Source organism: Letharia columbiana (assembly GCF_014066305.1).
Source record: "Letharia columbiana isolate WasteWater2 chromosome Unknown xpSc0000087_s0, whole genome shotgun sequence".
Taxonomy (NCBI): domain Eukaryota; kingdom Fungi; phylum Ascomycota; class Lecanoromycetes; order Lecanorales; family Parmeliaceae; genus Letharia; species Letharia columbiana.
In genome coordinates, this window is record NW_023501165.1 from 164,525 (window position 1) to 177,582 (window position 13,058).

Below are 13,058 nucleotides of genomic sequence, written 5' to 3' on the forward strand. Positions count from 1 at the left end.
AATGTGACAGCGTCATAACACTCTCTATGAGCTCAGCAAGACAATTGTGGGTTCAAAGTTCCTGCTCGTTAGGAAACAGCAGTTCATGGCACAAATCAGATGATAGATGATGGTTCTTACAGTTTTCTTTTCGAAAAGAGTCAACCAAGGCTCTACTGTACTACGTGATTTTCAATCCGATCCTTGATGGGATGACGCATCATACGGACGCGACGCCTACTCAACTCCGATCCGCCCGAGATCCCGACATGTTGACATCATAGCGCGCCAGATGCCTGCATGACAAGTGACATAGTCTCGCATCTTCTCCGTCTCTATCACGTCTGCATCTTTTCTTTCTGTTCCTTCATATTAATTCTTCAATCTGACATAGGAGTGCTTTTGACCCAAAGCGCCATGGTTAGCGACGGGGAGAAGCAGCTGGGCCTGAGTTACGGTCGAGACACGCTGCAGACATCTCCAGATGCAAGCGACAAAGGCGATGTGGAACATCTTAGCAAACCGGACTCGAAGCTCGCTCTGTCAGAAGAAGAGGCTTTGGCACGATCCAGGGCAGATCCTGAGGGTATGCTCCCAATTTATCTGACCTTTGCGCCGAATGATCGAGATAATCCTCGCAATTGGGCGAAACGGAGGAAGTGGTACATCACCTGCTTCGCCAGTATGCTCAATGTCGTCACGTATGCAACGAATTCTCTCTTCTCAATGCTAGTTTTCGGCTGATTGTTTTCGGGAAGATGTCTGTGCGCCGGTAGTATCTCATCAGGAGCTATGGAAATACAAAAGGAGTTCCTTGTTTCTGCCGAAATCACCACGCTCGCTCTGTCGCTCTACGTTCTAGGCTTTGCCGTTGGACCGGTTCTCCTTGCACCGTTGTCTGAATATTTCGGCCGTCAGCCCGTCTACATGGTCTCCTGGTTTATTCTCTTCATATTCCAACTCCCAGTGGCCCTAGCTCCCAACATCGGCACCATCCTCGTATGCAGGTTCATCGGCGGCTTTGCAGGAGGAGCACCATTGACCAATACCGGAGGTACCGTAAGCGACTTGTGGAGGCGAAACGACTCTGGTGGTCCAATGGCGGTGTACGGTCTCAGCTCGACACTCGGACCTCCTTTGGCGCTTGTGATGAGCGGGTACATCGGCCTCAACTCCGGCTGGCGCTGGATATTCTGGGTACTTATGGCCATCACCGGCGCCTTTTGGGTCCTGCTCGTCTTTACAATCCCCGAAACTCGGCACACTATCATTCTACAAAAGAAGACCAAACGTGTACGCAAAGCCATGAGAAAAGAGGGTCTGAAAGCCGCAGATTCTATCACCGATGCCAACGCCGATGAGCGAAAAGGGCTGCACCAGCTCTTCGCCATCACACTTACCCGACCATTCCACTTCCTCTTCACCGAACCCATCACATTCTTCGCTGCAATTTACAATGGATTCCTGTACGGCCTCGTCTACCTATTCAACGAAGCATTCCCTCTCGTCTTCGGGCCTGGAAAAGGCCATGGGTTCAATGGTGGGGAACAAGGTCTTGCATTCCTTGGCCTTTGCATCGGACCGATCATCGCGTTTCTGTTCTACCCTCTTCAAGAACGCTACTACTTGCGGCGAGTCGCCGAGAATGACGGCAAAGGTGTCCCCGAAGCACGGATGTGGATGGCCCGTCTTGGCGCTCTGTTCATTCCAGTCAGTCTATTCTGGTTTGGCTGGACAAGCTACCCCAGCGTGCACTGGATCGTACCAATCATTGCATCTGCGGTGTTCGGTGCGGGGATCTACATTATCATCTTGAGTATCTTGAACTATGTCGTCGACAGCTACCAGACTTATTCCGCATCTGCGCTCGCAGGTGTGATCTTGGTACGCAACATTGTGGGCGCTGGATTTCCGTTGTTCGCGACGCAAATGTACAACAAACTCGACTACGAGTGGGCGTCTTCGTTGCTGGGATTCATCGCAATTCTGCTGGTGCCGATCCCCTTCATCTTTTTCTACAGAGGCGAGACCATCAGGCTGAGAAGTCCGTGGGCGAGAGAGCATTTCAATCAAGATGAAGACAGCCCTCATTAGCAACGGGTTTATTGAAGTTGTATATAAGTTGAAGAAGCAAGATGCAAATCTGAAATTCCTGTCATCCTTCTCCACCCTCGCCTTCCTACTAAAAAATTCATGGTGGGAGAGCCGCTGAACGCGAACGAGGATCGTTGATTCTAGAGTAAGACTGCAAGTACAGAGCCTCCATCACAGCCAAATACTGCTACCAACATAGACAGTCTAGATGGCAACATTCCATGTACCGATACGAAAATGTGCAATCGAAAAACCATAGCTCACCATCTCCACAAATCCCAACCTCAATCCTCCCACTCCACCGCACACCTAAAACAGTCTTTCTCCTTCTCCGTCATCGCCTCTTTTCCCACCACATCCACATCCCCTTGATCGGCCGCTTCAAAATCGCTCCTCAGCGCGCGTCCCGCTTCACCGGGCGGTTTGAGAGGAAGCAGCTCGAAATATTGATCCCGTCTTCTCCTATGGCCGATGATCCGCAGTACATCACCCCTTTTGAAGTACGGCTTACTACCTGCATCCGAATCCTTCAACGCGCGGACGAAACTCGCTTCCGAAATCGGCACTGCCGGCTTCTTGTACGAAGGCCCCGACTTGTCCGTCCAGTGCTCTTCGTCGAAATCGAGTCCTTCGATCGCTGTATCCCACTCATCCTCATCGTAAGACTCCCACTCGGGCGATCTGGGACTGGGGTGCGGCTGAGATAGGTCGGATCCGCGATGCGCTGATTAAATTCTCAGCTCAACCACCCGTCACACAAAACCCACCCCATGAGAACTGACCTTGAGCTCCACCACGATCCGCCTCAGCCTTCAGCGCCTCCTTCTCCTTCATCTCCCTCACCAAGTCAACCGGATCGATAGCCGCCTCCCACATCTCCACCACGTCCTCCACCGAAAGCCCCGCTCGGACCATCTTCCGCGCCATCCCGAAGACTTCTTCGTTCTGCCAGAGCACGCTTGCCTCGGCCTCCCCTAGGGTGCTCGTTTTCGGAATCTTCCTCCGAGGGTCTTTGGAGTCCTCGTCCAAACCCATTGACATTTCCATCGCCACCTGCAGCGATTCGGAATCCTCCGTGTCACTCAGTCGGTCTGCCGTCTCACGCGGCGAAGCATATCCCAGATCGGGTTGACGCACTGTCTGCCTTTGGCGAGATTCATCGTCGCCATCGTCGTTATTAGAGGCCGGCCTAGCGTCAAGTATTTCCAAATCGCTTCCATAGGGGTCCTCCTCATGCTTAGTATGACGGTTTGGCATGTTTCCAACAAGTTGAGTATCTGAAGTGCCGAAAAACAGTGCGAAAAAGGATTTGGTGTCAGGGTCTTCACACATGTGCCAAAAGGTGTTGGGAGAAGAAGACGACGATAACTCTACGTGGAGTAGTGATATGTTCTCGGGTCTCGGGAATATCGTCGCTCGTCCGACGGTAAATGAACGCAGCCGTTGCCTGACTCAGGCAACTTACGAGAAAAGGCAACTGGGTGATTGGCCTAAATCGAATACCCTAATTTAGCAGGAAGAGATATCGAATGATGCATGACCATGTCGGAGCCGTCCCAGGCACCCGATATCTGAATTTCAAGTGCACAGCATCGTCATTCGTCCGCATTTTGCAGGTCTCCCACACGCAATAGCAAGAGCAAGTATCTCTCTCACGAATTTCTTACCGAACGCGAATCGTGCCGAGAACGCAAGGAGCTAGATCGCTGTCAATCGTTACTTCCATGTAGCTATTCTTCCTTCGCCTGCCATGATGATACACACTCGAAGAAATAGCGCTTCAAAGTCTCAATACAAAACTACGCGGTAACCATAAAAGGGTCGAATTTTGTCAACCAATAGGATACGAAGCCAACTATGAACAAGCAAGATTCCTTTGTGTTCCCATTGTTCCACTTTACATGCTCTGTCTATTCCTTGATCGTCCACTGCTCGGCAATCGCGACAACCCCACCATCGCTTTATACGTCGTGTCTCCCGCCCGTACCTTCATTCACTCGCCGCGGCCATGCTGCATCATCTACAGGCTCAACGTCCCTGGCAAAGACCCAACCATAAACGCTGGGATCATTACGATGTCGAAGCACATACTTTGGCTCGTCCAGCGGGCTGTCTGTGAGCATTTTGCACGGAAGCTGCAAGATCTCGCCTTGTTCGAAACTGAGTGGTTGGAGGGGCGGGCTAACCTGCCGATGGGCTACGGTGATTTTGGCGCGAAAGTATTTCGGAGTTTTTCCCTCGTGAGCTGGGGGGAAGTACTCATGGTCGCTCGGTTTGGGGATTTGTTTGAGAGCTGCGGGCTGTTTTCCCTTTCGCCGGGTATGGGCTGTGTCGCCAGAGAGGTACTTATTGTCGCGAGTTGGGGCTTTTGCTATTTCTTGTGGGTGTCAGCACATCGCAGTAACAGGAGCAATAATTGCTACAAAGCATACTTCTCTCATCCGACTGACATGTGACGATTTCTTCGCCTTGGAAGCCAACAGAGCGATATCCCTTGCAGCGGTTGAACTTGTAGGGGCCGCACAGAGCGAGATCTCTCCTGCTGCATTTCTAGTTGGATGTTGTCGGAGCGAGTTCTCCTCTTCTGGAATACTATTAGGCCTTGACGTAGGAATGCGAGGGACTTCAGGGGCAGTCTCAGCCGAGCTCGCAGCCGTTTCTTCTCCGAAAAGATTTACAGCAGACTTGACCTTTCGTAGGAATTGTTTGCCTTCCGCGCGCATGTCCTTACCCTCCACTGTGCTTGGCTTAGAGTATTCTCCAGTCGATTTCATATTGGGGACTGATTTTCTTGGCCAATGACGACTCGGCTTTTCCTCTGCGGCGGCGCCAGGCATTTTTGGCTTAGCTTTGGCCTTTGGGTAGTCGGTGTTTGAACGCTCCGTCTCCTCGTCGATGACATCGTATACATCATCTGTATGTTCGACCGGCTGCCGTGCCTGCTTTCGTTCCTGTTCTTCCCGCTCATTTGGATGAGACCACCATTTTCCCTTCTGCTTCTGTCGCTCTTGTCCCTTTGAACGTTGTTCTAATGGGCGATGAGGTTCGTACATGACTCTGTGAATCGAAGCATTAAAGGATACTTTCCCCAGGTTAGCTCATGCAATTCTAGCTGCAAAGATTTCGACGTGTATTAAATTGTGAGAAATGTTGTAGGTTTGAAGATGCAGAACACACAAACAATCAGAAGAAAGATCTTCGTAATGCCATAAAAAAGGAGTTTCCGTGAAGTCCGGGAGCCGATTTTCGTCCATTGTTCAGGCAGTAACAGACAACCAATTACGGAGCCCAAGGCTGGGCGCTTGGGTCTCCGTCAGTGGCGAGATCGAGGTTATGCTGAGCGGCTGACCGTGGATCGAAATTTCCGAGCTGCTGGAAACTAGAAGGCGTGTGCCGAAGCAGACCATGGTTTTGAGAAAAAACGCAAGGGATTTTGTTCGATTGGATTTTTTTTTGATAGATGTAGATGTACTTTAGTAATGATGTCTCCAACAAGGTCGCAATTTTTTCGGTAGGAAAAGGCGGCCTAGAGTACCTGCTATGTAGCCTATGGTAGTCATAAAGAACATCGGTATATGAAACCCTGTACAAATTGCAAGTTTCTATCGATGAGCTTAATCCGTTACCCAGAGTGAAAGCAGGACGGTACAGTACCATAAAACATCCCTCCCACCTCGAACAGGCGGTGGTTACAGATGAAGGTCAGTGCTCATTTCGATGAACCTGCACACGCTCTCGGTTCCTCTAAGTCTCTCCAAACCATGAAAGTATGCTCTTGCCACTTCTAATAAGTCATTGCTCGATGTCGCGCATCGTAGGTTTGTTAATATCGAAAACGCGGTTGGGTTCTCCGGAGGCGGTTGGAGGAAGCCGTCGAAAGCACAATCATCACTAAGGCACCGCGTAGGAGCATCGCATACATGAACGTGAGTCTCATCTTTCGGACGCGCTACAAGATTATTCATTGCTATTTTGCCAGCGCATGCCGATGCATAAACTTCTGGGCACGGAAGAGGTCTCGGTGCCTCGGTGGCATATAACGCTACTCTCGTTGAAGCTAGTGCGATGTGGGTAAACTGATCATTCGTTGACACTTGTGGCACTGTTTCACAAGTGGAAGGCAGCCAATTCCCAGACTGGAGGTGGGGGGAAAAGGGGAGCAGGTTAGAGGTATTTAATTCGTAATAAATTCGTTTCCTATTGGCGCTGGTACAATGGTGTTGCGGTGTTTCTTATTTTCTGGGGCTCGCGGGCCCTTGAAGACGGAGAGTCATCCTTCATCAACAAAATTTCTTCACTTTCTGCTCTCTCCATCTTTTTCCCCCCCCCATCTTCCTCAACCCCAAACTTCCGACGCTGTCTGTCTTTCACTAAGTGTACCAATTTAATCATACGCATCACCCAGGCTCATACGAGCAGCTCGTTCACCATGTCTCTACCATCTGAGACGTTGTCGCAGATATTCAGCCTTCTGCCGAAGAGCTCGTTGAAGGCGATACGACTAGCCTGCAAAATATTTTACGACACGGCGACACCATTACTCTTTGACAGCATCTTCGTCTCAGCCCGCCATTCAGATCGCGAAATCACCGACTTGGTCGCTACGAGATTCCCCAATTCTATCAAAACGCTCACTTTTTCGACGGAATGTTATTTCGATATGACATGGCCGGAGTTCTCTTCCCAAATAGACATCCTACCAAGAACCTCAAAATGTCAAAATCCCACCGTTCATCTCAAACAGGCTAAACGTTGCTGGGAACTACGCTGCAAGCTTGGATTGGAGCGGCAGAGACTGTACGAGAGCGGCGCCGTGCATGTGCAGCTTTGCCATCTTTTGAATACGTTGCCCAGCCTTTGCCGGGTCGTCATCACAGACAGGAGACGTCGACAAGATCTCTCATGGCTTCAAGAGGCTTTGATGGGCGAAATACTACAACGTCTTCCTCCACCGGCAACTCGTATATTTACGTCTTGTACAGTCCGCCATGCCTTGGCTGATCTGCAGTTATTGCGCGAACAAACTCCAACTCATTCTCCTAGGAGCTACAGAGATTTCTGGAAGTGGCTTCGATCAAGTCTTAAGAGCGAAGATGCACAAGCTCTAGCACAGACGCAGGCAGTCCATTCTGTCGGCTGCGACCACTTTGCTCAGGAGCCACCGTATCGCGGGCTCTGTGAGGCAGGGTCGCAGCACATGCCGCAGAACCCATGGGCGGAGATCATGACAGCATTGCACAATTCTTCGAATGTCTCAGTTCACACGATCTCCATTGAGCCAAGGGACGCCGATTGCGGTCTACCCTTTGTAGCAGTCCAGGCCTGTGGCCCTCACATGTTCCTCTCAATCACCAGGGTACTGGCACACTTGACGAAGTTGGAGCTGCGCATGGACGATGCTGTGAATTTCGTGAAACCAAAAAGGGTTTCGCTCTTGAAGATGTCTCAGGCGTTACAACATCCCACCAAGATGTTGTCCGCGGCCTCCAACCTACAGTCTCTCACCCTTGGCTTCGTACGTGCCGGACGGCCCTCTCAGTTATACGGAACGTCCGAGGAGTTCGGCACCAGCTTCGGGATGCTACTAGGCGGCTGCCAGCTACCCCGGCTCTCCACGCTTCGCCTTCGGAATCTCACGTTCTGGGAAGACGATTTCTGTGCCTTCCTCCGAAGCTCGCCAGACCTACGCGACCTATCTCTACAAGGCTTCTACATGGAGGAGCAAGGGTTCTTTCGGGGGCTCCAATACGCACATCCCCGAGCCTGGGAGCGCCTAATGGGTACCATGAAGGATACTTTGCACCGCTTAGATAGCTTTCACATAAGCGAAAGGCAGCTCTGTAGAATTGAGCAGAGAGCCGAGCTGTTGGGGGCGATGCCAGGTTTTGATGCGATGCCAGGTTTCCATGTGATGGTTCAAGACTTCCTGTTCAGTGAGGGTATCAATCCATATGCGGGAATGGTATGGTAAAGTTCTACGGAAGATGGTGAACGATGACAGCAGCTCCGGCTGGCCCCTAAAACCCTTGCTGGCTATGCCACTCCAGCCTAGTCTCTCACGCAGTATTTGCACAACAACAGCGGTGGAGGAGGAGCAACGAGTTCAACAAAAACGATGTAAATGTGGAGCATGCAACAAGTGTACAATTTACAACAGCGTCCAAAAGCTCTTATGGAGCCAGACAAACTCCTCAGACGTCCCGTTCCACAACCCTTTGAGCACGTTGTAATGACAAAGAGTTTCTTGAGCCAAAGGCTCCTATAAAGCCAGAGCGACTCCTCCAATGTGTCGTTCCAAAACCCCTTGAGCATGCAACAGTGACGAAAAAATCCCCGAACCTCTTCGCTAGCGCTTGTATGAAACCTCGATGATTTCTCTCCCCCTGAAGCGAATAACACTAAATCACAAGGGCACACATAGGATCTACGTAACCCATTGACTTGCGCCGCCTCGACGCCCGGGGTCAGCAGCGCCTGAACAGACATAGGTATACCGTACTCCACTGCCAAGAAACAGCATCCCCTGCCTGTACGGCATAGACCTCGAGTAGAGTAGTGATAGCTACATACATGTTGCATCTCACCTTGGACGCCTGTCTCCTATGGGTAATATGGTTATCTATGGGGAGTATACTTCCTCATGGGGGCGTATCGCACATCTCATGCGCAAATACCCACCAATCGCATGGACCTTCCCATGGACCTCGCCGTCGCCTATGGATAAATATGTTGTTCATGGGGACACAAAACCGCCCATAGATCCCATGTTGTCGCCACATCAGTTCAGCACTATCTGAGGCTATATCTACTTGATTATTCCCCTCTGCGTCTCTGACCTAGACAGCCTCTTAAGCCTCTGTTTGAGCCCGAGTTATCGGTCAGCGGGCTTTATTGTGGCCGAGTTATTCCGGTGATCGAAGAACCACTATCAGACTATATCATTACCAACTTTAGCCTACACATCCTAGCCGAATCGTTCCAACAACCGAGTCATATCTCGGCCTCTATTTTAAATAAGGTGATATCTTTCAACGGGGGACTCTGACCATCCAAACATCTCATCAATGAATATCAACATCCAGCCGGGTTATAGAGTACGTGAGCAAGTAGAGAAGGATACTAAGCGACAGCGAAATAACATTGGAGAAAAATGGGCCACCAGCGAGGGCAATAACTGATTATCGAGGATAGCGACAAAGATAGCAAAGGTGGTAAAGAAAAGTCGAAAAAGTAGCAGTATCAGCAATCAATCTTCTATCCCCATGATCCAGATGTTTTGTTCATAGGCGACGACGATGTCCACGGGAAGGTATGTATGCGATTGGTGGGGATTTGCCCGCGGGATGGGCGATACGCCTGCTTGAGGGAGTATACTCCCCATGGTAAACCATACCATCCATAGGTGAGACATATCATACATGGAGAAGTATACACCACCAATGAGATGCGACATAGGGACGAAAGCGGGCGGGCGGGACAGGGAGAATGCTAACGATGGCTCTGAAAGAGATTTTGACATCGAAAGATGGACGAAGAGCCACTTCCCGGTGTATGTAGAATGGTTGTATGTAAGATCTTACAAACATCTCGCTGCTGACAGATATGCCCAGATTTGCCACTGTGAGGGACGCGCTATACTGTATAAGACCCAGGGGAACACCCAGCCGCTTTTATACAAACGTGATTAGATATGATTACACGGTTATTAATCTTCTCACCCCCTACAGCCGCCTCGACCCAAACGCCCTCCTCGAATACTGCAACGCGACATCCCCGCCACCCACCGCCTTCGTCTGCTGAGCCTTGACATCCTGCGTGGGGGTCTGACACAGCCGCAGCGCCGCCGCGCTCTTGAGATCCAAGCAGAAGCTATTGCTGAAGCACGTGGCCCCGGAGCCGCAGATACCCCGACTGTTGCTCGAGCAAGTGCGGACGCACTGCCGCCTCGTCTGGCGGGCGCCGGCGGAGCAGACGGGGACGTTTGTGCAGGCGTAGCCGTTGCGGGTGCAGGCGGCGCAGGTGTCGAGGTTGAGGAGGGTGCCGTCGTCGACGAAGGTGCTGAGGTCGTGGGAGGCGGGGCCGGTGTTGGGGACGGAGCGAGGCGGGAGGGGGAGAGCGTTGGTGAGGTCGCGTTTGGCGTGTTGGATGCCTTTGAGTATGAGGTCAGCGACGCCGCCCGGGGTGGTGGGGGTTGGGATTTCGCTGGGTTTGGGGCTCGGGCCCGTCTCGTCGGTGCCGCTGACTGGGTCGGTTGCGTTGGCGGCGCCGTTGACGCAGAGTTCTGGATTCCTGAAGAATGCGTCGATGACGTAGTTCCAGAGGTTTTCAAAGTTATACACCGTCCACGTGGTGTAGAAGATTCTACAATCCGCGGCCTCGTAGCCGAAATGCAGAGGGAAGTCTTCCCCTTTTCGGATCGAGTCCTTGATATTGATCTGTGCATAATTGATGTAGAAGTCGATAAGGCTGCTGTCTTGCGGAAGCGGGGTGATGCTGGCGTTGAGGATTTGCGCGACTTCGATATCTGCGTCGAGATCAACATTGTAGTATGCTTGGGCACCGCGGCTGCCGCTCGCGAATTGCATTGGTCCAAGCTCGGGTCTTCCCCCAGCAACGACGGTGCGTGCTCCGCCTTGATGGTGCATGAGTTCGACAAAGGTGGCGCAGGATGAGGAACAAAAAGAGTCAGAGAGCAGAATTATTTGGTCGGCAGCAAATGGCTGAGGAGACGTCGCGGAACGGTTGCCATAGCCATAGATGACGATTCCAGATGAGGTGTCCGAGTCGTCGGAGGCGTTTTCGTCGAAGATGATGCTGGAAAGATTGTCACGTTGGATCGTGGTGAAAGTATCCCCGTGGTCGGGATGAGGGCCAAAGAACTCGGGCCATGATGAGAAATTGGCACCAGTGGCAGCATTGAGGTAGACAGACGCGACCCATATATCTGCTGACAAAGCCTCGTAGAATGTCTCGTTTATCGGCTGGGTGTTGTAGTAGGTCGTGAAGGTGTTGCCAAGGGCATCCCCAAAATCATTGGCGCGAAGCCGAGCTCCAGTGAAAGGGTCGATGGATGGAAAAAATTGTTTGAAAGCGTCAATTGCCAAAAGGTCGCTACCACCTTGGTTTCTCTGCAGGTCGATGATTACCCTCGTGAGACCTGCTGCTTTGGTCTGGCTTATGAAGTTACCTATGGTGGTTGAGAAGGACAGAACCGCTTCACCAGTGACTTCAAAACTTGGGATGCTGAGGACTGCCGTTATACCATCATTGAGGAAATAGCCTGTCACGACGCCTCCGTTGTCCAGACCGAGGTTTGGTTGGGCAACGACCGGGTTTGAAGGAAATGGAGCGTATGACCAAGATGAAGGAGTAGCCGATGCACTTGGCGTTGGGGTAGGCGTGACAGTGGGACCATCGCCTGATGAAGCGTCAGCCGAAGATGTTGTCGCAGCGGCGAAAGTTGATGAAGCAGCGGCCGATAGGCTGGATGAAGCGGCAGCGGGTATATCCGTCGGTATTATGCCCAGCACAAAGTAGTCGTAGAGATCCTGGCCAGAAGACAAAGCAGGCGTGTCGTCATCAACATTGTCACTGTACCCAGCGAGCCAGGGTAAGTTGTCGTAGGTCGTGCCATTTTCGAAGACGAATGAGATGTTGGCTCCCGGATAGAATATTGTTGAGCCCTCGAATTCACTCAGAAGGTTGAGGACATCACCGGCAGGATTCGACATGAGCTGGTTCCAGTCCGCATTCGGCTCAACGGTGCCTCCGGCGTTGGTTGCCGCAAACTGTGTCAGATACTCTGTGGGATCCCGGCCGTTGATCCTGGAGACTGCGGAGGGGATCCAGGTTACATTGTTTTGCGCCGCTTCGATCAAGTCATCCGGGATATAGATTTGAGGGAGTTCTATACCATTCGAGGACACGGATACAATCCGAAGTGGGCTACCGAACGTAAAGATGCTGAGAATGCCGGCCGAGAGAGAGACATGCGCGTCGTGGATGGCGTAGATGACGGTCTGCAAGGCAAGCTCAAAGTCATATTCGGTCGTGAACGTACCCGCCTGCACTTGTCCCTCAAGCGCATCCAGGCTCGCCAAGACATCGATAGCTGGCTGCTGATAGCTCGGAGGGGGATCTTTCAGGTATGCGAGTGTGCTTTGGAATTGAAGTAAATCCTTATAGTATGAAAGTAGTCCGCTGGCAACTGTCGCGTTGAAAGGCGCAGTGATTAAACAATTATAGGCATCGCTAGCAAGGAACAAGACATAGTCAGAATTGAAAATTTGATAACAGGGGGTGCCTGTGGAATTCGCCTGTCGCGGAAAGACTCTAGGATATGCGTCCACTGGTAATAGAAATGCAAGCAATGCCGCCGCCCGCAGAACCAAAAAGAGAGTAAACATGGCAGCAAAAGATGCGATGCAAACGCGCAAGCACAGCGACAAGAAGGAAAGATGAAGGAGTGTTTGTTTGAAAAAAAGATAAGTCGGCAAGAAACATTTTGATGAGAACAGGCTGAGATTTTAGCGTCTGAATAAGAATTTGGGTGCCGCAGTCAAATTTGATAAATAATGCTTTGTCAACTCCATCATCCCTGTCATTATTTGTTCTGATTATTCTTCTTACTCTACTTTATTTATTCTGCCTGCTAGAGTAGCCTGGCAATTCAGCCCCCATTATGAAATGAAATTGCAAGGAGCGTTAGGCTTGCTATACTTGTATGGCTTCGACGGCGTGGAAAAAAGGGATGACTTTATCAGTAAGGTAATAAATGATTAGTATACTGTATAGCATCGAGAGGTCTCTTATGATCACTCAGTACAAGTAAGTGAGGATGCAAATATATTATTACGAGTAGGTAGAAATGTTTTCCTCAGTCTTTCCGAAATTCGAATCCTTGCTGAGTCGATACTGTTGTACCTTAGCCACGCGACTGCATTAGCGGCCCTAGTCTACTTTAGTCTAGCCGCAATCCCACAAAT

The 13,058-nt window shown here is 51.0% G+C and overlaps 5 protein-coding genes across 5 annotated transcripts; 2 read left to right on the forward strand and 3 right to left on the reverse strand.

Moving 5' to 3' along the window:
* Positions 1-396: 396 nt before the first annotated feature.
* On the forward strand, positions 397-2,073 carry HO173_013116 (uncharacterized protein; the record flags this gene model as incomplete). Its single annotated transcript, XM_037314941.1, has 2 exons — positions 397-680; positions 738-2,073. 2 exons carry the CDS (start codon positions 397-399, stop codon positions 2,071-2,073), a joined length of 1,620 nt encoding a protein of 539 aa, XP_037158183.1.
* A 284-nt stretch (positions 2,074-2,357) lies between these two features.
* HO173_013117 (uncharacterized protein) lies at positions 2,358-3,405 on the reverse strand (the record flags this gene model as incomplete). The annotated part of the gene is made up of 2 exons (XM_037314942.1): positions 2,358-2,797; positions 2,856-3,405. 2 exons carry the CDS (start codon positions 3,403-3,405, stop codon positions 2,358-2,360), a joined length of 990 nt encoding a protein of 329 aa, XP_037158184.1.
* A 1,039-nt stretch (positions 3,406-4,444) lies between these two features.
* HO173_013118 (uncharacterized protein) lies at positions 4,445-5,126 on the reverse strand (the record flags this gene model as incomplete). The annotated part of the gene is made up of 2 exons (XM_037314943.1): positions 4,445-4,450; positions 4,506-5,126. The coding sequence occupies 2 exons, from the start codon at positions 5,124-5,126 to the stop codon at positions 4,445-4,447; spliced, it is 627 nt and encodes a 208-aa protein (XP_037158185.1).
* Positions 5,127-6,502: 1,376 nt separating this feature from the next.
* Positions 6,503-8,044, forward strand: HO173_013119 (uncharacterized protein; the record flags this gene model as incomplete). The annotated part of the gene is made up of 1 exon (XM_037314944.1): positions 6,503-8,044. The coding sequence occupies one exon, from the start codon at positions 6,503-6,505 to the stop codon at positions 8,042-8,044; it is 1,542 nt and encodes a 513-aa protein (XP_037158186.1).
* A 1,750-nt stretch (positions 8,045-9,794) lies between these two features.
* HO173_013120 (uncharacterized protein) lies at positions 9,795-12,479 on the reverse strand (the record flags this gene model as incomplete). The annotated part of the gene is made up of 1 exon (XM_037314945.1): positions 9,795-12,479. One exon carries the CDS (start codon positions 12,477-12,479, stop codon positions 9,795-9,797), a length of 2,685 nt encoding a protein of 894 aa, XP_037158187.1.
* Between the last annotated feature and the right edge of the window lie 579 nt (positions 12,480-13,058).